The 24,330-nt window shown below is 44.7% G+C and overlaps 1 protein-coding gene across 1 annotated transcript in view; it reads right to left on the minus strand.

The window, feature by feature from the left end:
• Positions 1-1,408: 1,408 nt before the first annotated feature.
• Positions 1,409-24,330, minus strand: part of NTSR1 (neurotensin receptor 1) — a 53,982-nt gene continuing 31,060 nt past the window's right edge. Inside the window, exons 2-4 of the mRNA XM_027697477.1 lie at positions 16,587-16,788; positions 6,172-6,262; positions 1,409-3,805 (exon numbers count right to left, since the gene is read on the minus strand). Of these exons, the coding sequence (XP_027553278.1) occupies positions 3,556-3,805; positions 6,172-6,262; positions 16,587-16,788 (543 nt within the window). The 3' untranslated portion in view covers positions 1,409-3,555. The remainder of the gene's footprint in view (positions 3,806-6,171; positions 6,263-16,586; positions 16,789-24,330) is intronic.

Raw genomic sequence — 24,330 nt, forward strand, 5'->3', positions numbered from 1 at the left:
AACAGATTTTATTCTTTTTTTTAGTAAAAAAAAACAGTTCAAAATCCCAATAGGAAATTTGCATAGATGAACAGCGTGCCACCCCAGTGCTCTCCTCTCTGCCCTGGTGAAGAGTTCAGCCCAGACAAGAACACAGCAGCTGGGAGTTTGTGTTCTGTCTAATGGCAAAAGCCACTCACACCCCATTAGGTTTAAAGCTAAACCCTGTTGGGTTAGTAGTTCAATCACTGTTAAAAGGCATGTAAAGAACCATTTTTCTGGTACACATGGGGCAGTTTGTACCTCTTTCTTCTCTACAGTACCGTGCTTTCCTTTACAAGGAAATGGATGGGGCTCTGAGCAATCTGGTCTAGTGGAAGATGTTCCTGCCCAAGGCAGGGGGTTGGTACTGGATGGTATTTAAGGTCCCTTCTAACCCAAACCACTCTGTGATTCTGTGAAAACCATGGGGGTTTGCAGTGAGTTATCCTCACTTCTTTGAGCTCAAGGGAACCACATCTCTAGGTCAGAGATACCAAAACTAGGTGAGGAGGGGAGAGAGAATGAAATCAGCTGTGACTTACACTGCTCAATTTAAGGTGGTCGGATTTGGCCAGTGGAAGAGGTAGCTTTGAGCTGCAATCTCAGATTAAGGCCTTGGACCCAGGTCTACTCTCCTGTTCAACTGAGGGAACAGAGCTGTAGAAGTCAGCAAACCACTTGGATAAATCCCCTAAATTCCCCCAGATCTTCAACACTTGAGTGGCCCAACAATAGTGAGAGTTTAAGAGCTTATGATAAGTACATTTTTAATCCAGCTTTTTCCCATTGTCATGTCAAACCAAAAATAAACCTACCAGTTTCTCTGAGCTGTGATGAAGCTGCCAGTGTATCTCGGTAATGAAAATCAAAGCCAAGCATCATATGTGAAACAACAACTTTTGTGCAGTGTTTTATAAGATAATCAAGCACATTTCAGCAGGTTGGTGTTGAACAAGTCTAGTAATAGTGTTTAATACTTCAAAAGCAACTGAGACATGCAGGGTGTTAAATCGTAATGAAAGTCAAAGCAAGACACAGTTCCAGCTTCCGTGTGGGAGGTTTCAGAAACCACCTCCCAGATGTTGACTCTATTTAGAGGTGAAGTTAAAAAATTTGGGTTCTGTCCAGAAACATTTGAAGTGTCTTGCCTGGAAGGCCAACATTAAGTGTGGCATTGACTTCTCTTCCTCTCAAGGAAGACTCTTCTCCTCTCCTGTTCATTGTATCAGGACTTTCCCACAAGGCAGCATGAACAGGCCTAAAGATTCCTTTTCCAACCTGCCCAAACCATTTCTAACAAAGACACAGATAATATTTGCTGGTTTATCCCAGATTTCCTTCCAAAGAGATCTCTCTTTTTTGCCTTTTTTTTTTTTTAATTTATTTATTTGTGTCCCACTACCTGTTTTCCTTGTCAAAGAGGAGTCAATAGTCCATAAGCAACAAAAGTGCTTTGTCAAATATAATCTCTGCCCTCTGTTTGGTACAACCAGGACAAGAAATCAAAAGAAGGCATGACAGAACAGAGCTTGCAGTTTGGCTGAATCAGAAGAAACTAAAGCCCCACTGATTTCTATTTTGAGCCCTTTCTTTTGGAGTGGTTCTGTACTAGGCATTAAAATCATCTCCCATCCCTGGCTGGTGTGGTTGGAGGTCGGTTGATGGTCCACCATGGTAGCTCTGTACAACTGCCAGTTTATAAAATGCTTCAGAAGTAGTCTGCCATCACCAACAACTCACAGGAAATGCCCCATGGGTGTTTTCTCTATGTCCTGAGCCCAACAGGACCTGAATCACAACTCCAGGGAGTTGGGCTCAATGATCCTTTGGTGTCCCTTCCCACTTGACATGTTCTATGATTCTGTGATACGACATCTGTGGGAGAAGTCACCAGCACCCAGTGATTCAGTAACTGGTCTCCATCATTTTGTGACAGTTCACTGGGGCCAGCTCCACACCTCCAGCACTGAGATTTCTTTTAGGTACCAGGGGTGATCATTAGTTGAAGAGTGACCTGGGATGGGCAAAGCCTGGAAAGCAGAATTGAGCCAAGTGACTCTTCTACTCTGTCATCATAAAGAGACAAGCCCTGCTCTCCTAATGAACTGTGTTGTGAAAGGGGACACAAGGTCACTGACAGCAAAGGTTGCACAGGATGTTAGGTTGGTTCCAGGTTTGTGCACATCTAGTGATGTGACAGCAGGGAAAGCCCTCTAGCTTCTCCCAGAGCCCTGTGATTTCTGGTACTGAAGTCTCTGGAGCAATATGCTGTATCACATAGTTAAAGGGCTGTTAGAGGTGGAACCATGTGGGAGAAAAGCTCATGCCACCTATCCTGAACTGAGAAATTTCTTGTTCCTCTGGCTTGTTAAAAAGTTGTTTTAGAGCTAAGATTCCTCAGCTTAGACCTTCTTGTGTTCTCCATTTGCACTACCTGAAGATTTTGGGTACAGATCAGTGTGCCAACAGGTCTGGCAGTAAAAAGAAATAAAAGAAAAGATAAAACAAGAAGCCCTGCTGCCTACAGCTGCTATAACCTATGAGACATCAGCTGCGTGGAAACGGTGAGGAAACAGGTAAAACTGGAATAAGAATGGGACAAATCTGAAGGTCTCACAGAATTGGAGTAGATTGCTCTTACCGCAGCAGCCTGGAGCCCTCATGACCTTGAAGTTTTCTCACCTCTTAATGCAGGCCAGCAAACTGTTCTCCATAGTAAAAAATAGGATTTGACTGTATGGAAAGAATAGGATTTTCCATTTCTGTTCATTTTCAGCACTCCAGCTGGGCACAGCCTCTGCATTCTTGACTTTGCCAGAGACTCTGCTATTTATTGGTGTTGTGGTACCAAAACCAGCAAGAGAGGGGGTTTGCTGTGCCAGGCACTATGGATGCCCTGAAGCCAAAGGTGCCCCCCATTCCCCCAGGCCACAGCCACCCCAGCCTAGGTAAGGCATCATCTGTTCTTATTTGATTTCAAGGAGCCAGAGTGGCTCTCTTGAGCACCTTGGTCATATTACTCAAAATGTAGACATATTTCTAAAATAACCACCTGGCTCCCTGAGCTTTCACTCCTTGTCCATTGGACATCCCATAGATGAGCATGTCCATTTTCCAAAAGCATCCCTCTCTGTTCAAAACTGCTTTCTCCTCATTGGGTTCTCTGCTTGGTGCCACCAAGAGATGTGATCTCAAACCCTTGGATGTGAACACGGCATCTCTGCACTGAGAAAAGGATGAAATGCAGTACGGTTTTGCCTAAGTTTAACATATTTTTGCTTCCCAGTTAACACCACATCTGGATTTATGCCAGACTGAAGTTACAATATGTGTAGACATTACTCACAAGAGGCAAGGCCAATGCTTTAAAATAACCTCAAAGTTACTGGCAGAACAAAGCCTATTTTTCCAACAAAAATGACTTTGCTAAACACATTTGTGTTAGGTGAATTTGGAGACCATGCACGAGAGTCACAGAGGCCTCTCTCAAGTTTTGACTCCACGATGAATTGCATTTCCCTTCCTCCTTTGGCTTCAGTATGTGGTCTCCCTTGTGACCTGGCTGGAAAATGTGTGGTTGCTGGAGATACTGTTGGATTTCCTGGTGAAGGCCAGTCGTTTCTTCTTCTTCCTCCACGGCAGGCACACGAGTGTGAGTGTAGAGAGGAAGATCTGACGGAAGTTTGCCGACACCAGGTTGTAGAGGATGGGGTTGATTGCTGAGCTGACATAGAAGAGGACGTTTGTCAGCATGTAGAAGTAGTGGTAGAAGTTGTAAAGGAAACTGGAAGAACAGATGAAAGATAAATTCTGAGTGTGGAGAACTGAAAAAATTCAAAGGCACAAGGTAAAATGTGCACACGTGAGAAAAACATGAGCTGCTTTTCAGCCAACCTTTCTAGGCTGGGCACATGAGCTTACCAGTGGTGCATAAGCCACCAAAAAGCATCTGTATCTTGAACTGGAACTGGTCAAACATAGATCAAATGTGGCTATGAAGATATTACCCCAATCACTACTAGTTAAAAACTTACTGCCCTGGGGCAGAGATGATCTTTTCCTCATGTGTTCATTTTGTCTTTGAAAATAGACATTCTGGAAACTGAGAAGCCAGATGGAAATTTGTTTCTGTGTCACACATATACATTAGCCTGACTTTTTTGGCTGCAGTTCTGGTCTGCAGAGCTTTTAGAAAAGCCAAACCCCCATGACAGATGCAGCTCTGTCCTCCTCTCCAGCAGTGAAAGCAACATCAGCTCATTTGGTGGGTCCTTGGATTGGGATTTGTCTGTAATCTGGGATAGCATTCCTTGTTCTGGGGGCAAGCTGATGATAACATGCTTTTGAAACACATCCTGACCACCACAATATAATGTTTTCAACTAGAACAGATTGAAAATGCTTAATTACCTTTTTTTTACTTTTGAAAATATCTTTCCTCAGGACAACTGAGATCAACAGCCCTGAGCTGGTAAAGCATTTACAAACAGCGTGGGTCTCATTTGCAGGAAGATGTTGCTCTGAATCGTTTATCTCGGTGGAAATTGCAGACCTTTGTGCTAGCCTGAGCAGTGTCTAACAAAAGATAAATAGACACTTGCTGGACTTCATCACCCATCCCTCCACACCCCCTTGGCACTGCCAAGGACTACATGGCCCATCCAGCTCTTACAAGCAGAGTTTCTCTATGTAGTTGTGAAGAATTAATATAAGAATAATTTCTGTTCTTCAGGGGCAAGGCACATGCATTTATAAATGAATATGTCAGGCTGCTGCAAACTCTCAGATAACCACCAGACCGATAGTTCACTGTTCATAACATGCCTGCAAGTTCAACATTTTCCTGAAATTGCCCTTGGCTTTTAAAAAGAGAAAAAAATAATATGGGAATGCAACCAGGATGCATAAATTCACACTAACTGCAGACAGACTTCTCTACCCCTCTTGCTCAAAGCAAATGCAGTCATTACATAATTGAACACTGTTTTAAGTGCTTTTCATACAGGAAAGCAAAGGAGAGACAACAGTTTGTCCCAGTATGGGCCTAGAGCTCTGCTTTCATCACTGAAGATAGATTTTGGATTTTACTATGGATGGATGCACAGTTCCATTCAGTAGACTGCTATATCCTAAATAACTATTTTTTGTTTTGGGAGTTTGTGAAATTTTGATGTCTCATAGTTGCTCTGCTTTTCAGTATTGCAGATTATTTTTCCTTTTCCTGTTCATTGCAGGAAACAGACCCGGTCCCAGGGAGAACAGGGATGTAACACCGTGGCAGGAGACACACGAGTGCATCCCATGGCATCTCAGGCTGCCCAGACAGCATTAGTGTTAAAGTGCATATTTAGAAAGAATAACCAGTTTGGTTGTTGGTTTGCTGAGGAACCTGACCTGGTGCTGCAGAAAGGGAGCTCCTGGGGTGCCCTTGCACATCTGTGAACAGCACACGTGTGTTCAGCACAGGTGTGCACATATTCCAGAATTCTCTGACAATCTGGGCATTTTCTAATCAGCAGCATCTGCTGGTATTTAATTCTGATCCACTCCCTGCAAAACGCAGTAAATAACCTGCCCCAGCCTCAGCAAGCAGCACAGTTATTTCCCCACCTGTGTGATCTCTCCTGTCACTGAGGAAATGTGGCCTCATGGAGCTAAATCATGTGTTGATGGGAGGTGATCCATCTTAGGGCTGGGGATCGATATCTCTGGCAGAGAGACAGAAATCCACTCGGGATGTATAAACCCCTCTGTCCAAATATCATTTCATCAAGGGCTGTCAGAGGTGAACACCCCTGGCTGTGTCCAACAGGGGTGAGCCTGCGGTTGCAGCCCACAGGAGGAGGAGGAGGAGGGGCTGATGATGCATTTTGGTTCAAGCTAATGATTCCTTCACCCGTGTCTGGGGGATTGACGAGGTAAAACTAAGAGTCTTAATCTGGTCAGTAAACACTGAGAAATCCGAAAGAAAAAACCAAAACAGCAATGAGGGGGGTTGAGGCTTTAACCCCTGGCATGGAGGACGCCTTTGCTCCCAGATCCCCTTCTCCACCTCCACATCTGTGGGTGCCCCAGCAGCTCCAGCTCCAGCCTGACCCTCCCAACCCTGGCCTGGCCTGGGGGGACCTTGTCCCCCACGTTGTGACTCACTCTGTCCAGTGGCTGGAGGGGACGTAGCAGAACATGAGGCGCCGTATGTGGTAGGGGAGCCAGCAGACCACGAAGGCGATCACCACAGCACCTGCAAGGCATGGAAAAAAGCCCATTACTTTGTGAGCAATTTATCATCAGGGTGAAAAAGGGACCCGACCGTGTGGGTTTTATTGCTGTAAACTGTTTTCCTAAAGCCTCAGTTGTTCTCCTGTTGCTGTTGTGCAAAGAATTTAATAACCCTGAGGGACAACCAGCCTGCAAAAACAAGCATAACAGGAGTAACAGAAAATAGCAAAAGCACTGGGGCAGCGATGTGGTGAACAACGGAAGGTGCAGATGAAGGACTGGTTCAGATGCCTGGTTCAGACACCAGCTTAAATGAAACTCTATTCACGTCTGTCCCCTGTGTTTCATGCCCTTGTAGCACTGGCTATCTTGTCCAAAGTACTCACAGAGACAGTTAGTGTGTGTTTTTCATCCAGGTAGACAGAGAGCCAGGGACATGATAATCCCATTAGCTTGTTATATGGAGCCACTGGCTGCAGTCCCCACGGTGCTGAGGATCATTAAACAGCCTCAGGAGCTCTTTCTGGTGGCAGGGCTCGTCCTTTTGTTCTACGTTTGTGCAATACCTGAGATTACAACATGTTTTGAGTCTGGATTTTGCCATAATAAAAATGATTCATTAAAGGGTAAGCAGAGAAAGACACTGTTTTTTTTAACTTTCCAGATTCTAGCTGAGGGATGTCAAAGAATGCAAACAAAATGCAACAAATCTGAAGGGTAAAAGTGCTATTGATAGAGTGCGTTTGTCAGTCTGGATTAAAAAGGAGATATATCAGGTAATCAAGAGAAAGATTTGTTTCCCTTTTTAATATACACTTCAACCTCTGTATGGAACAACAGGATTCTGGCAGAATCCTAGCAGGAAATAAAGAAATTTCAGTTAAAACATAACACAATAAAAGGCAAGAAGAAAATATAATAATTAAGGTAATTTTTTATCCCAAATTTGCTCCACAGACAACAAGGGCTGCATAACTCTTGTCCTCTTTGTGACCTGTAATGGCCTGGGAAGCAGCAAAGCTCTCCTGCAGAGTGAGGTACCACGAGTGCAACGTGGATTTGGCACGTGGAGCCAAAGGCTGCTTTTCCTTCTGCCTTGGGATTGAAAATATTTGTGTGGATATGTCGGCAACCCAGACTCTGTCATCCCTCAGGGACTGTGCTGTAGCTCATGGAGAAGATGTGCAGAAGGTGTGCTTCCCTCAAAGAGTGCAGTCCAGGAGGAACAAGTCAGGCTGTGGTCACATCTCCCCATCAGCCAAGAGACAGGGGAGGCTTTAGTGGCAGAGTGGGGAGGGAAGAGTCTGTGCCCTATTTTTGTGGGTGTCATCATTAGTGGAGTCACTGCCTAATTTGTACAGAAATTAAATAATTCCTGGTGCCCAGCTCCATAATCACAGCCCTACTTCAACGCCATGTGCTCCCTCTCTTATTAAACACATAACTTACAAAGGAGAGGGTTCTATTCCTTTAGCACCAGCCTGCATGATGCATGACAGCATCTGCCAGGAATGCTGCAAAAGCTATTTATTCAATAAAGATTTAGGCAACTGAAGGGACATGTTTTGGAAAGAAGGGTCTGGTTTTATTCTCATGTCCAAGTGAATGTGTTTTTTCAAACTGAATATTTTTGGCTGCTCTATGGTCATAGTGATCACAGATGTGATTCATCATTAGACAGCCTGCAGCCCCTCAGATGGCACCAAGTGAATGAATTTGACCTGTGTCTGGTCCTTCCCTGAGGAGCTTTGATGGAACTGATTGGGAGAGGCCCTACATGATGTGTGGCACAGGAGAGGTGAGGAGATCCACTGGGAAGCTCGATGGGAGCATGGATGCTTGCCTTGCTCTTTCACACTTCTGAGCACCTGCTTTTGATCATCTCCAGAAATTAATTTATCTATTGGATAGACTTTGGTTTGCCCTGGATGGAGCACTCCCCCCATGATTCTCCAGGAGGTCCCTCCCAGAGGTCACAGGAGAAGCAACACTCTCCAGCCTCTCGTCCTCCACCATCAGCCTCGGGACAACAGGGATGAGCCAACATCACAGCTCCAGCCCATCTGGTTTCCCAGGGCCTGCACAGGATTAGCTGCATTTTCAGGCTGTGAAAGCAGCTTCCCAAATGGCTCCAAACACAAGTTCATTCAGGCACACCATAATTTTTGCAAAGATCTCCATGCACTGGCACTCTCAGCTGCTCAACCCTGCATGCAGCTCTTCAAGAACGGCAGGATCCGAATTCTTTCTACAGCCAGTTTTAAGAATCTCACACATCTGCCTCTTAAATTTACCAACACGTTAAATGAAAGTGGTTTTGTCCTGGTTAATGATCTCTGCTTCTGTTGCTCAGGCAGTGCTGTGCCAAATAATATGAAGGCAGGGATCTATAGCAGCAAAAACACATATTGAGAGAAATATCTGCTTAACCTCAGCAATTAAGTAATCTGTGGTAATTCTGTAATATGACATCCAATCCCTCTGCAATTAAAATTCTATTAAACACATTGCAAAGTGCACTGGAGACACTTAAGGTCTGATTTGGAAGTTCCCAGCTGTGTAACACACTGTGCAGTTTTGTGCCACACAGATTAGGAGAACCTGACCTGTATTGGTCGCCCTTAATCCTTATGTTTCCATATTATCATACAAGGGATCAAGCAGAATTAGGGTGGCAATCCTGCCCTCTTGGGTTCCCTCCACAGGGAGGAATGTGAAATGTGGGAATGTGTTAGCTTTAATCTAATACAGAATAAAAGTGTCCTTTTCTCCCACTTACCAGGGGCCTTTTGCTGCTGTTTTGTTCCTCCCTGAGCACATACCTATCAAAATGGAAGAGCTGTAAGACAAATGCTGGGCAAAGTGGCTGCCAAAATTAATTTTTGTTATTGTTATCAGCTCCTTGGATGTGTTCTCCATCATCAAAAGCTTGACACAGTGTTTTTTTGATGGAGTAAAATGGATCAGGTCAGCCTGCTGGAACTGAGCACTGCAGGGGAAGAATTCAACCCAGTGTGTGATGAGGTGACTGTCTAGGATGGTGTTTGTGAGGTCAGAGATTTCCTGCCTTTATATTTTTTGAACTAAAAATAACCAAGATCCATCCCTCACTTCTAATTAATTCAATGAGGTTTTAATAGGAGCAGAGCTGCTCCATGAGCTTCTGATATTTCCCATATTTGAGCAAATTAGGTGCCAAACCTCAGGGCTGGGGAGCGGAGAGGGGGCCCCAGGAAGGTGACCGTAGTGTGCTGTGGGTGCCAGGGAATGATCCTTCCACCAATATATTTTCATTTCCCTTCTAAATCAAGCTACCAATTTAAATGTGTATTAAACCCTGGATTATTGCATCCTGTGTCTTTCTATTTTGCCTTATAATTCTCTACCTGTTTGAATTGCATCCCAAGGAAGAAGGGGAGAGGAAGGAGGAGCAGCAAGGGACAAGCTCTGGCTTGTTTATCCTGCAGGAAGTCCTGCAGAAGGAAGCATCAATTATGAGTGACATCTTCTTCATTGAGCAAAAGAAAATTTAAACTGTGCCAGTTTTGATTTTCAGACTAAACTGGATGTGGAAGTAATCCTGGAAGTTAAATTGTGTTAGATCACACTGAGCATTTTATTTTACCCTGTGTGTATCCTGGGAGACAGCCCTTCTCCAGGACCAACGTCTTGGAACACCCCCGCTGGGTCAGCACGAGCAGGGGGCAATTCATCATGTGTAAGAAAACCACAGCAAGTGCTCGGTGGATGGTTTGACTGAGCACAGGAGTGATGCTCGGGAGGGGTTTCCATCCCCCTGTCCCTTCTCTGGGGCCATCTGAGGCTCGGAGTGACTCAGAGCACTGGGACACTGGTGGGTACGGTGCCACTGCTGCTGACTCACACAGGACCCCAGGGATCTGCTGCAGTACAAAGAAGCACTTGGCTGGTGTTTTCCTCCTCACTTCATCTCTTCTATCTCCTCTGGGGTTGTGCTGAGTCACAGTCCTGTGCCTCTGTGGTGGCCCTCGGTGAGGGTATCCCTCTGTCCCCTTCTCCTACCACTCCAGGAGAGGCAGAAAACAGTTGCTGCTCCTTCTTACAACCAGCTCTGCTGTTGCTAAGGCCTCCAGAGAAGTTCAGATCCATCTTTCTTTGATGGTTTTGTTCAGACTATTTTGGCCAATTTACTTCTTTTTCTCTGCATTTCACAGGGAGCTGAGACACACAGAGATGGGGAACAGCATGGTGGAATTCTTGGGCGAAGGCAGGAGCTGTTTTGGGATGTACTGACCCACCTGAACAACAGCCCTCAGCCTTTTCTGTGTTTCAGCTCATCAGGGCCACATGTCTCCAACACTGCCCAAGGGACACACACACACCAGCTGGTACTAACAAGGTGTATGACAGGTTATGGGCTTCATGTCAGGGTAATCCTGATTTTTGGAGAAACAATCCTTGTACACTCCAAGCTCCCAGTTTTTTTATACTTACTTAGTCAATGCCATTACAAGAGAACCTCTCTCAAAGTGCTGTTTGATGTGAGAGGTGGTTAAAACTGGGCCAAGTGTAGACACAGCTGGCACTGCCAAGTTAAACCTCAAGGCACTGTTTATGTTAACATGATGTTCTTCCACCTGACAGGCCGTAGGCAATATTTATATCAGTGGGCCCCAAAGAGGGGACTGCAGAGGCTGCAAGGATAGGTATGAGCCCAGTAAAATTAAAACTAATTATGTTGGTATTTGGGTCATAAGGCTCTGGAATAAAGGATTTCCATAAAAGTTGATATTATCAGCGGAGATTGGGAATCACCAGAATGCGCCACGAGTACTCAGGAGAGCAAAGAAAAAGAATCTGGGAATAGCAACAAGCCAGGGGAACCCTCAGTTCCTTTAGACACCACTGAAAACACACATCATTTGTTGGATACAATCCCCCAGTGCTCTTGAATATATTATTGATAAGAGTAAACATTAGATTTGATTCCTTAATTTCCATTTCCAGCATATTTCTACGTTTTTTTCTTCTGTGGGAGGATTGTCTCTTTTCTGGATTGATGGGTAGAAAATGCTATCTTGCTTGAGGGGAGCCATGTTCCCCTAAGTACTTCTTTACTAGTGAAAGTGAGACAGCACACTTAATGGAAAAAACTTTTGGCATGCAAAATCAACATATTTTACTCAGACTATATTCTCCAGTCCTGATTTTCAATGGCTTCAGATGACAGATTTGAAAATAGATGTGAATTCCTGCCCCAGCTCATGCTGCTGGTTAAATCGTGCCCTGGCACCACTTTTCACCCATAAGGAGCAAGGCAGAAAATACTGCTTAGAGCTGGCCCAAGAACAGGCTCCAGCAAGCAGCACATCTGCTGTCCCAGTGCAAACTGGAGTCTCTTCCCAAGTTTCCTTCTAAGACAATTACTTATTTGGAAATTAAAGAAGAAGTTCCTTGATTTAATTTAAACCTCATTGATGCCATTCCCCCTGGGGATGTCTGGATGTTTGGAGGAGAAGGTAGAAGGAAGGAAGAAAATTTCCCCTTTGGAAGATAGGTAAGGGCTCCTGTCTTTTCCTCACCAGGTTCAAGGCTCTTTCTTTTTTGGTAAGACCAGGTATAACCCCAACTGGCTTCCTCTGTAGCCCCTTTCTTCTTTGCCTTCCAGTTTTAAGTTTCATATCTCCTTCATTCCTCCCAAAGGGTCCCTGGAACTGTATTCATTGCGTGCTTCTACACTGACTAAGGGTCCTGGCCAGACCTTATGTTTAAAAACACGAGTTAACTTTTCAAACACTCACATTGTCAAGGTTTAACACCTGGAAAATCTGCTTGCAGGGCATGACTGGTCTTGGGAATGTCTGCAGAGATGGAGCCACAAGAGCCTGCATCCCAGCAGGAATGCTGTGACAGCCCAAGCTGTGGTGCCAGCAAAGGGAGAGGGGGAAAAAAAAGAGTCTCCCTGTCCCAAGAGGTGCACCCCTTTTTTTGCTCCTTGGATGGTGTTTATAGAGCACTCCAATTCTTCTTCTTATGTCACTTGGCAGGCTGTAAAGTAAACCTACAAGTACAAACATCTCTGGGAAATATATACAACTGTTAAATAGGTAATTTATCCTCTCAAATTTCAGTGTGACACTTCAGCTGTTAAACTCAGCTTCCACTCATGCTTAATGCCACAGGGGTTTTGCTGAACTCCACTTGGAGTTGCTCAGACCTTTTATTAGAGATACAAACTGCCGTGAATTTTGTTCCCTTCTTGCAAAAGATATTATTCATGAACAAATAAATCTGTTTCCCTTAGAATATAGGAATTATGAAACACATCTGTTTAAGGATTTTTAGACTGGTGTTCCTCTGTGTATTGTGGCTGCAAAGTATGAGCTATTTACTATTCCTGTTTGTAGGATGCTTATACTAAATCTCATGGTAATATTCTCCTCTTGAAATGGGTAACTCAGACTTGCAGCACCAGTGAGGAGAAAGGAATGAATTCTACAAAGTATTTTTTCAGAAGGGGAATTATTAATGCACAAATTAATGAAATGCATGGATACATCATTAATTCTTGGCCTTTGTCTTGTATTACTTGAAGAGATGCAGAGACCCCAAAACCATCATTTAAAAATTCATAGATGTTCAGTAAAAAAACATGGTTTGACTTCATCTGCTAAAAAGCATTTTACTGAGGCATCACCCAGCCAGCTGTGGGAGACTGAAGGATATTCTTTTAATTGGTTAAACCTCTAAGTGCTTTATAATTGCTTCCACTAAGCAGCTTCTGTAACACAGCAAATGTTACCTGGAACTGATTACATTTTAATAGGCTTAGCCAGCGTCCATCCAGGGACATGTAAAGCCTCCCCTTGATGTCCATCAATTTGTCTCAACGTCGTTATCAGAGCTCAGCTGTGCCATTCAATAACTCCTTCCCTCCATCCATGTGGGAACTGATCTGACAGGCACCTGGGAGGTGCTGAGGGCTGCTCGGAGGAGAACGGGCTCCAGGCAGGTGTGTTGGTGGGGATATAAATCCATGTCATAAAACTGTCCCCTTTCAAGAAGATATTTTGGCTGAACAGTGCTTCCATCCTGAGCCAACCTCAAATATACCCTGATTTTTGAGCAGCTGTTTGGAATGTGATGAGGTGGAGAAGGTTTATATGGCTCTCTATGTCTGCATATGGAATGCAATGGCCTGAGCAGAGCAAATGAGGTTTTACCCACTGAAGGCTGCTTGTTGGATGGAATTCCTCTCCTGTGAGGAACGGCTAAGAAAATTGGGGTTGTTCTGCCTGGAGAAGAGAGGCCTTCAGGAAGACCTTTTTGTAGCCTTCCAGTACCTGAAGGGGCTCTGAGAAGGCTGGAGAGGAACTAAGGACAAGGGCATGGAGTGACAGGACAAGGGAGAATGGCTTCAAACTGGAAGGGGGAAGGGTTAGACCAGAAGAAATTCTTCCCTGTGAGGGTGGTGGGGCCCTGGCACAGGTTGCCTGGAGAAGCTGTTGGATGCCCCATCCCTGGAAGTGTTCAAGGACAGGTTGGATGGGGCTTGGAGCAACCTGGCATCCCTGCCCATGGCAGGGTATTGCAATAAGATGGTCTTTAAGGTCCCTTCCAACCCAAATCATTCTGTGATTCTATGATTGCTCTGTTGGGTGTGTGTGCATGTGAGTGTTTAAGAATTATTTAGAATTTTATCAAATGATTGGCATATCAGGCTATGCAAACAGAGAATATTCAATTTTCTGTGAAGCATCACACAGCTCTGAGACACTCAGCATCCCAGGACTCTAATATAGCCAAGGAATAATAATACAAATTGGAGGTGGTTTATAGCTGGAGAAATGGAAGGAATTGGATGGAAGAAGGAAAGTGTGAAATCTCTTGGTGTGAGGTATTTTTAACAGCAGAACTGGCTGCCCTGTTATCTTCAGAAAAGAGCTGGGAAGCTGCCAGTGCCTGCAACTCACTGAATTTGGATCCTCACACCTGGTGAACATTGACAGCAGAGAGGGAATTACAATCAGGAATCACATACTTACTGAATTAATGAGGTGGCTTCCAGGCAACAGGGCTGACACATGACCACTCATCCTCACCCTGATCCCGATCACCCTCATTATTTTACACATGATTAAAGTCAGAAACAGCCAAGAAAATACAGAAATGCTACCAAAGAGGAGGACAATGATGTTGTGGATGTTTCGAAGGAAGCTGTTAGCCTGATCACCTTTAGCTCCTGTTTCAATGTAAACAAATACCTAATCTCAGTATATTTGGAGCAAGGAAGTTTTTTTCTGCTCTGATCTCATCCAACAGCTCTGCACACCATGAGCTGCAAAAATTTCTTTTTTAAGCACTAGTTTTACAAGTTCGGAAACATTTCACCATTAATCCAAAATCAGCCTCTTTGGTCTTCAGGCCGAAGTTCACTTTTGGAAATGGAAAATACTTTGACCCCTGTGAAGCTCTGATTTCGTGCCAACAGTTTTAATACTGGGGACAAGTGTCATTTTTCTTTTCTCATCCTCTTCCATAAATGAGCCTAGATCCTGTACATGGCTTTGGCTGCCATGGGTGCCCGTATAAATCATGAGCAACCTTGTGTATTTTTTGCTACTTTTCTGACAGCTCAGAAGCCTGGGTTATTAAAAAAAAAAGTCGTGAGGAACGGATGACAAAAGTAAATGTGAATCAAGCATCTCCAGTAATCAAATGCATCTGAAAAATGAGATGCAGCAGGATTTCACTCACATTTGGATTAAAAAAAGCCTTTCTGCAGAGTGGAGTGAATCACAGACAAAACTGAGCAAGGGTTTTTTTATCTGCTGGATCTTCCTCAGCACAGAAAAGCAACAAGCAGCCACCCTCTCATTGCCTTCCTAGCAGGGAGGGGAGCTCAGTCCTGCTGCCAGGCTGGCCCTGCAGAGATGCAAAGATGCATGGAATATCTGGACATCACTGCCTGGGGGGCCCCATGGTGCACCCTTTTGCACCATTTCAGGCTCCTCACTTTTGCCACCTGCTCTCAGCTTTTGCAGTACACAACAAAAGCAAAAATCTGTCTGGAGAAGAAGAAGAGGAAAAAGAAAATTACACTAATTGATCAGAAAGAGAAGAGCTGTTTTTCAGTGCCTTGGAGGAGACGTGGACCTGTGGGCAAGGGATGCACTTCCACCACTGCCAAGCAATGCCAGGTGTAAATTTAGGCTTCTCTCTTATTATTCATGAAGAACTCTCTCTTCTTGATGATCAAAGAGTATAGAATGCTAAAAGGAGAGAGAGGTGTGAGGTGTTGTAGCAAAGTGAGAAAAGGCAGCTTCTCACTTAATGGCAGCAGGCAGAAGTGTTAAGAAACAGAAAAGGATAGCATGGAGCTGAGTCCTTGCAGGCTCTGAGCCAAAGCAAGGCTCCCTCCTCAACCCCCTGTGGATAACAGTTCACTGGGGTGCAGAAACAGTAAATAAACACAGTCCAACAAGATAATTATGGGGAATTTAATGATCCCTTTTCTCAGCAGGTGTTTCCCAGTGCAGTGTTTGAAGCTGGGATGCATGTGGTGGCTCATCTATGGTATGGGCATAAAGCACTGTATAGGCTGCATCCCTTGTGAAAAACTGCTGGAAAAATCTCATGAAGGTTCTTGTAGCCTTCTCTAGGGATTTGTCTCCTTGTTGGAAATAAGGCCCTGGGCAAAGCACTTCAGCTATCAAGATGCCCCACTCCTGGAAGTGTTCAAGGCCAGGTTGGATGGGGCTCTGAGCAACCTGATCTAGTGGAAGGTGTCCCTGCCCACGGTAGGTGGTTTGGAACTAAGTGATTTTTATGGTCCCTTCCAAACCAAACCATTCTAAACACCAGCCAGAAAGCTTTCTGCTAACAAACTCTCACCATGTAATGTTTAAAACCACTACAGACATACTTCGTTAGCTATTTTGGGTACTGCTTTAGAACAGCTTTTGCTTTATCATCTGTAAGTTTAAGCTACCAGAATCTTTGGTCTTTTCCTCAGCTTATTTAATTAAGCTGTCTAGTATTTTGCAGAACAGCTCAATTCGTGAGTGCAGAATCTTTTATTTAAGCTCTGCCTGAACGAAAGCTCTGCAGAAAAACGAGAGGAGTGAAGTGATACATGCAAGGCTTAAGTTGCTGTTGATCAGATCATTAAAATGCTGGGTTTGATTTTTCAGAGAGTCTCTGCACGCAAACAGGTCCGTTCTTTACCTTTGCGTATTAACAAGCGAAGGCAAAAGAAAAGGACGTTTTGAGTGAAAGCATTCACCAATTTCAGCTTGTTCCTGTTCGAATCACAGTCACTCAGACACCCCTGGCCCAGCCCCACGCCCAAAGGGGCCTGTACTTACGCAGGACCCTCACGCCGTGTTTCAAGGCCTGCACGCGGCTGGGCTCCATGGACATGCTGAGCATCGTCTGCTGCCCGCCGATGGTGCACACCTGGTTCTCCTGGGCCGCCTGCTTGAACATGACAATGAGCTGGTTGGCAATGATGGTGTTGAGCACGGAGATGACGACCATGGGGAACACGAAGGAGATGAAGGTGTTGACCTGCAGGGGAGAGATGCAGCACCGTCAAGGGGTGAGAAGGATCAGCGGGACAGGAGGCAGTGTCAGTTCCTGGCCTGGATCAGGAACAGTGTGGCCAGCAGGACCAGGGAAGTGATTCTTCCCCTGTACTCAGCGCTGGTGAGGCCACACCTCAAATACTGTCCAGTTCTGGGCCCCTCAGTTCAGAAAGGACATTGAGGGGCTGGAGCAGGTCCAGAGAAGAGCAACAAGTCTGGTAAAAGGACTCAAGCACAAGTCCTATGAGGAGAGGCTGAGAGAGCTGGGATTGTTCAGCCTGGAGAAGAGGAGGCTGAGGGGAGACCTCGTCACTCTCTACAACTCCCTGACAGGAGGTTGTAGCCAGGTGAGGGTCGGTCTCTTCTTCCGGGAACCAGCAGCAGAACAAGAGGGCTCGGTCTTAAGCTCTGCCAGGGCAAGTTTAGGTTGGATATCAGGAAGAAATTATTTACAGAGAGAGTAATCAGGCATTGGAATGGGCTGCCCAGGGAGGTGGTGGATTCACCAGCCCTGGAGGTTTTTAAGATGAGACTGGATGTGGCATCAGTGCCATGGTCTGGAAACCACGGTGGAGTTGGATCAAGGGTTGGACTTGATGATCTCGGAGGTCTTTTCCAACCCGGCTGATTCTGTGATTCTATGGTTCTAGTGTTTTAATTTCTGAAAGCAATGGAGGAACAGCCTGCAGTGGAAATCTTTCCCTTCCTCTTACTCAGCTGGTTTTGGCTTTTGAAGGTTTATTGCGCAGAGGGAAAACTCAAACATCGCTGACGCATGTTCTTTCATGTGGGTCAACACTCAAAAAAGGCAAATTCATTCACATCCAATTACATTCTTTTCCCTTTTCAGCGCAGTTCATTGCCTGAAATGTCTCAACTGAAACATGCCATTGATCTTCCCATCTCACAAACAGCAGGATGCTGCTTAGCTTTCATCATGCGTAGCATGACTTCTAAATAACAGTGTGTTATTGTCTTTTTTGCTGCATTATGATCACTCCTTGTGATCTTCTTAACTTTCATTTTTTTTGTGTTCTGTCCTTTCCTTGTAGATTTAATGACAGCGTTTTGTTATCTCATAACTAAGTTATCCAATAAACCTTGTTCCTTAGAGGATTAAAATTGATCAGAATAAACAAGTGGAAGTTGTAATGTTTTTAGTACAAATTATTTGATTACTACAGTTTTGATAAAATTAAATGGAGGATCAAATTAAGCAGTGATTGAATCAACTAGAAGTCACTGTTCATGTCAAATGCAGGAAAGCTTTGTGAGGGCCTTTTGGGCTGTCTGGAAACCTCAATGGAACTGAGCTTGACAAATGGCAGCCCAGGGAAATAGAGGCACGTGTAGGATTTGCCTACACATCTGTGGCAAGGCTGCCATGGTGGGATGGTGAGCTGCTCTGCTGACCCCAGGGGCTTATCCTCTCTGCTTTACAGCTCAGAAGGAGACTTAACACATCACTCAGATGAGTGTGGGACAAATCAAAAGCCCTTTAAATATTTAAAATTTCAAAATATTGGCAAGAATAAAACTGTGCTGCAAATTGCTGTCGAAGCAACTGTATTAAAAGTGATAAAATGACAGAAAGATAAAACTACTAAACTCAAGAGGAAATTTGCCTGGTGGTAGGGCTCCAGGGCATGCTGACTTCTTCCCCAAGCCACTTATCTTGCACCTCGGTGATCTAAACCACAGAAGCAACCCTGCACTGCAAGCCAACACCATGAACCCTCCTCAGAGTGCAAACCCTCGTCTACAGACAGGTGCTCCAACTTCTTGGATGGAGACAACCCCTCTCCACCCACCTGCCCCTGCTGGCCCATCTCCAGAGTGGACAAGATTTGCTGTACACCCAGTGCCTAGTGCAGATTTGTGCTCTCTTTGCTCTGGAGGGATTCAGAAATGCCAAAGGTGAACAGAAACAATCCCCCCACACCTCCAAGATGCTACAGGGGATCTGTGAAAGAAAGAAGAAGCACATAAGCATATGGGAGGGGGTGCACTGGCAATCAGAAGCATTTCAGTTTCTTTGTCCATAAATTTGAAGATGCCACTCCTCTTTAGGTGGAGACAGGTGGCGTTGCTGTTGCCAAAGTTTTCTTTAGATGGATGAAGTGTCCCTACACTTCAGACCTCAATGTGTTAAGCAAAAGTACCAGCTGGGTTTTGCCTCTGACAACCCACATGGTGAGAACATCATCTCTCCTCTAATAATAGAGCTCCTCTGGACTGAGTGAATTCCTAGATACACCCCACTATTACAAGCTGTTAATGACCTCTTTTGTTAAATATAAAGCAGTTTTCTAAGCTTCCAAAAGATCTCACAGCCTCCTTTCCTATAAAGAAGAGTTATCTTTTGGAGTCCTGTCCACAGGCTAAGACAGATCATTAAGCAGTAAGGACCAACTTCTCAGTTGGTACAAAATAAGAGAGTAATTTGTGTTTGTGAAGAACCTTCTTGGTTAACTTAACCTTCATGATGCAGCTGGGATGAGCTGGTGCACACAGGGGTAAAATAACTTGCTCAGACTTACCAGGTCAGACTAAGAAATGAGCCCTGCAGTTCTCACTTTTATTTCTGTGGCTTCAGCTGCCAAATGCCTTTCTTTCCCACTGCTGAGCAATGTTTGCATATCAACAAAATGCAGCACTTAACTCTGTAAATGCTTCACTCTGTCACCTGAGATTCAGAGTTTATTGTTTTTCGTTCAAAAAACTTTGCCCTAGCTATAAATTAGTCTTGCTTAATATAATTTTGCAGAACTCAGAAAATCTTTCCTGAGCATTCTTAAAAGCCTTGATTCATTCCATAATTGCACTGAGAAGTCTTTAGGGAGCTTGGGAAGTTGTCTAGAATAGCATTGACTTTCCCTTTTATGAATTGTTACGATAAAAGTGTGAATATTGCATACTTTCTATCAAAGACTATATTTAAAGATTTTTACCCTGTCTTGATTTGTACCAAAACTCTTATATAGTTTAAAAAAAAAAAATCAATATTTTCCCCAGTAGCAGAATGCTTTAATTTGTTGAAAGAATTATCTACAAACACAAACTCCTGAGGGCCATAAAGACTAGAAAAGCCAATCCTGCTCTTGCAAACCCCTTGTATTCCATCTTTTTCTGCTGAGCTGCTTGCTGGGCTACATGAGCCCAGACCTCAGCACACTGTGCACATCAATGCAGCAACACTTCATTTTCAGGTGACTTTGGACACTGCTGGAGCTGGTGACTCAAACAACTCTTCAAAGTCAGTGGAAAATTTCCCACTTGCTCAAGAGAAGCTGGTCTGGGATCTCAGGACTACATTTGCAAAATTTCAGGAGCAGGAAGACTTGTGGAGGTGTTTAATGGGATTTTTTACAGTGTCTCTTAACATCAGTGGACTAAGGTGGCCACAGCTGTCAGTGAACACCCATGGGAGCCTTTGGGTCCTTATGTATGTTTACAGATCACTCTGGCCCCAGGAAAGAGGATTTAGGCAGTGTGCAGGCTCATGTTTGACCTGAAAGCCTCAGGCTTTAGGTTGGCTCACCATGGAAAGGACAGTCTGTGTGATGCTGGATCTACCCTAATTCCGTGTTCAGGGTTGTTTGGATGCACAGGCAGAGGGGCCTGGCCTTGTCTTTGCCCTATCCAAGCACAGTTCAGTCTGATTCTGCTCCCCCTCAAAACTGATGTGTTTACATCAGTGTTAACGCACCAGTCCCATGGTCTCTGCCCAGCACCATGATGGGCATGGCTGTGCAGAACGAGCTCAGTGCAGAAGCCCAAAGCTGTGCATGTGAAGGCTTAGCATTGGCTGCTCTCTAGTCTAAAAAAAAACCCCAACACCACAAACCCCATGACTGAGTGCTAAATCCTCATTAAAAAAAAAAAAAAAGAAGAAAATCCAATACTACAATGTTTGCCACTGGCAGGACAGAATGAAACACTAACCCACTTCCATGCTGCTGTCACTCCTGTAATCAGTGCAATCCTAAATGCTGTTCAAGCACCAGTCTGGCAGCATCTGTGGGATGGGATTAGTCCTCAGGACCAAATTGTGTTTTGTCTCATCCAGAACAGCAACCTTCCCTTCCAGCACTGCCTGAGCAGTGACAGCCAGAGACCTGAATCATTTTTCTCCAGCTGCCCCATCTTGGAGGCCGTGGGGGTCCTGCCCTACCCAGGCATGGAGCCTTCCTGGCTCTCTAATGATGCACTATTAGTGCCAGCTTTCTCTTAGCCCTCTATTGCCAAAGGTGATTTTAAAATGAAATATGAATCATTAAAATTATGCAGGGTTTTGCAGGACACAGGAGACGAAGCAGAGCTGGGCATGGGGCATCATAAGCTAGTGGGAAATGGAAATTTATGGAAATTAAGTCAAACTCCTGGAAAGGAAAAAAATGCAGCTATCAGCCTCATAGTCAACTGAACAAAAATCAGACATTGCACGAGACTAGAGAATTCAGCACAATGTGAGTTTTCATCTTCTGTTCAAATGGGAACTTGGGAGAGACACTGGGGAAGGGACCAGAAAAACCAAGGGACACAAAAACAGAACTCAGTTCTCAGGTTTGTGACCCTTCCTAAATCTTATGTACAGAAAACTGCTCCCCTGGCTCTGCCAAGCTTCATGCTGATGTGAGTCACTTTTGTCAAGTTGTCCCTCAAATTATTTGACTGTGTGGTTTCCCTGGGTTACCACTGAAAGCAGCCATCAGCTCACTCTCAACCTTGATGGAGAAGGTAAGCACAGAACTTCTCACAGGGGCTCCCCAGAGGGCTTAAACAAGTCCAGTAAATCAGAAGTTTAGTGAAGATTTATTCTTTTGTGCTCCAAGGTGACTTTTAGAGAAACACAGACTCGAAGACCACTTTGGAAGAAGAGGCTTTTCCATCCCTCCTACAAGCCCAGACTTTTGTCTTAGATGTATCTGAAGAGGAGGAAGGGAAAATGTACAAATATTACACCTGTTACAGGCATTTATGGACAACCTTTGGTCCAGCAAAACTCCTGAGCCACCTACAGCTGACTGTTCCCATGGTTTTGGAGAGGCTGATGAGTGAGGCCTTGAAGCACTTAAGTGGTTAAAAGTAAAAAGTTAGGCTAAAAGCTCTTCTAGAGATAGAGGAGCAAATTCAACACTGGAAATACTTATGATAAAAACAGCCAAGAAAGAGAACTACTCATGATAATTTAATTGAAAAAGATTTGATGAGAAAACGTTCCATTACCGAGATTCGTAAAAGATTTTTGAACATGTGTCTTGTGTTTTCCCTCATGCCTTTTTTTCTAAATAAGTAAATAAAATCCCCCAGAGCCAGTCACAGCAGCAGCACAGTTCCCATGGAGCAGCAGCCTGGATGCCCTGCCAGCAGGAGCAAGGCCTCTGGAGTGGACATCGGGGGCAGATAAGATTTAGGGATAATTCTAACCCTGGGTCTTGTGACAGAGATCAGAGTTGTTCCCTTGTTGCCTGATAAATGAGGTGACAGCAGAGTCAAATCCTTGGTCTCTGTCAGTGCAACCTCTCTGGAGTCAAGGCCCCTTCCAGTAGTGAGGTGGGATGCTCAGAGTAATTTTTTCTCCCTTCCTCTTCAGGGTTGTGGGAAGGACAATTAAAGTGGAGAGAAGTGTGGATGATGGAGAGCTGGTAAAACCTCACCTGGTCTGACTAAGCTTCTCTCATACTTCATTTCCCTGAACACACCCGGGGAATGTTGTGAGATGGTTGCAGCCTTTCCATGTTTTGCTGGGGAGGATTCCCAGTGCACATGCTCTTGGGAAATGCCTGGGGAAGTGGCTGAGAAACTTCAAAGGAGCAGAAAACTATCTCAGGAGGAGGTGTGTCCTTGCTGGTTTCCTGGAAGTGATGACGGAGATGACTGAGGGTGCAGTGCAACGTTTGATTCGTGGTTTTGAGCAAATCTATTGAACCACAGAGCTGCATTTTAACAATCTACCACATTCTGTTTCACCTCATTTCCAATGGAAATGGAAAGTAAATTATCCCCCCCCCCAACTGTGGAGGCAGTATTGTTAGCATATGTCAATCAGGAAAGCACATTCTGCTACAACAACATTTGGCTGCCAAAAAATCTTATTTGACTAAATGTACTTTACGAAATTACTGGTTATCGCACTCAGTAGCCAGAATTAGCATTTTTTTTAACCACCCAGTGGATAATTTCAATTGTTAATAAGCACAGTACTGCATTCCAGGATATGGCAATCTGCAGAAGACAAAGCAGGAAAGGGGAAGGTGCACAGTGTTGGGATGCCAAAGGGGGCATTTGGCAAAGGCACTCGTGTTTGATGTCCACAGGGTGTGCCTGACGAAAAATACAAAGGCTTTTCCCCCCCACACTAAATAAATTACCATCTAATTAAACCCCATTTTTGCATAGCTCTCCAGATTTCCGTGCCAAATATCTCGTGGTTATCAGGTAAATACCATTCCTTAGATCCAATGGGGCAGGAGAGGTTTGTGTTCATGAGTGATGGAAGAAAATAACCATTGATTTTAGAGCCAGTAACTACAGGGAAAAATGTGGAAGCTGGAAAACTGCAGCCTACAAGGGAATTCAACTCCTCTGGAATTTTTTGAGGGGACCTGTAGTGCAGGGTATCGGTGCCAGTCCTTAGCTTGGTTAAGTGCATCCTGGCATGGGAGCACAGATCCTGGATAAATAGAAACAGGGCCAAGTGCCAAAGCCTGTGTGTGGATCTGGAGCTCTAACAGTGTGTTTGAGCAGGAGCTTGACCTTTCCTCGTTGCCAGTTTTAACTCAGGCAGGTTTGCCTGTCACGTTTTATTTCTGGTGTCTGCAATCTCCAACAGCCCTGACAGTGTGATACGGTGTGACACAGCTGTCACCCTTGGAGAGAGCCTGGTGACGTGGATGGGTGGCACTAGGTGCCCTCACTTGGCAGTTCATGAGGTCTGGTTGAATCCTGCATCCCTGCAGGATGCCCTCACAGCACCAGACAGTGTGACACAAACCCCACTGCCCTGACGTACAGAAGGACTGTCATCAGCCGGGTGAAATGACCTTCCCATTGCCTCATAATGAGGGGCAGTATGCAAATATCTGTGTAGATCCAGGTGATAGGATATTATATCTTGTTATTAGCTCAATGGATAATCAAAGACAGGATACCAAAACCCAGTGAATATTTTCCTCTTTAAAGCATCCTGAGAAATGGCTGCAAACCCTCCTGGTTGTTATCTCACAATATACCCTGTACCTCTTCTATCCAGCTAGAGGTGAGTACACATTCCATACATCTCATCCAAGGGAACAGAGTGTGGTCGTGTGAATTGCTCTAATCTCATCCCAAAGACCTCCCCTGTTCAACTCCAGGAGCTGTGGGTGCTCAGAGAGACTGAGGAGCACCTTCCCTCTGCCTCAGGGAGACCTTTTCAAAAGCGTTGAATATCAAACCCAGACATTTCAAAGAAAGGTTACGATGATGTGAGATGTTGTTCTCAGTCACAGAGGTCACACAGCCGAAGTGTGTGATCAGCTAT

Source organism: Neopelma chrysocephalum, unplaced genomic scaffold (assembly GCF_003984885.1).
Source record: "Neopelma chrysocephalum unplaced genomic scaffold, ASM398488v2 Primary Assembly neopelma1_119, whole genome shotgun sequence".
NCBI lineage: Eukaryota > Metazoa > Chordata > Aves > Passeriformes > Pipridae > Neopelma > Neopelma chrysocephalum.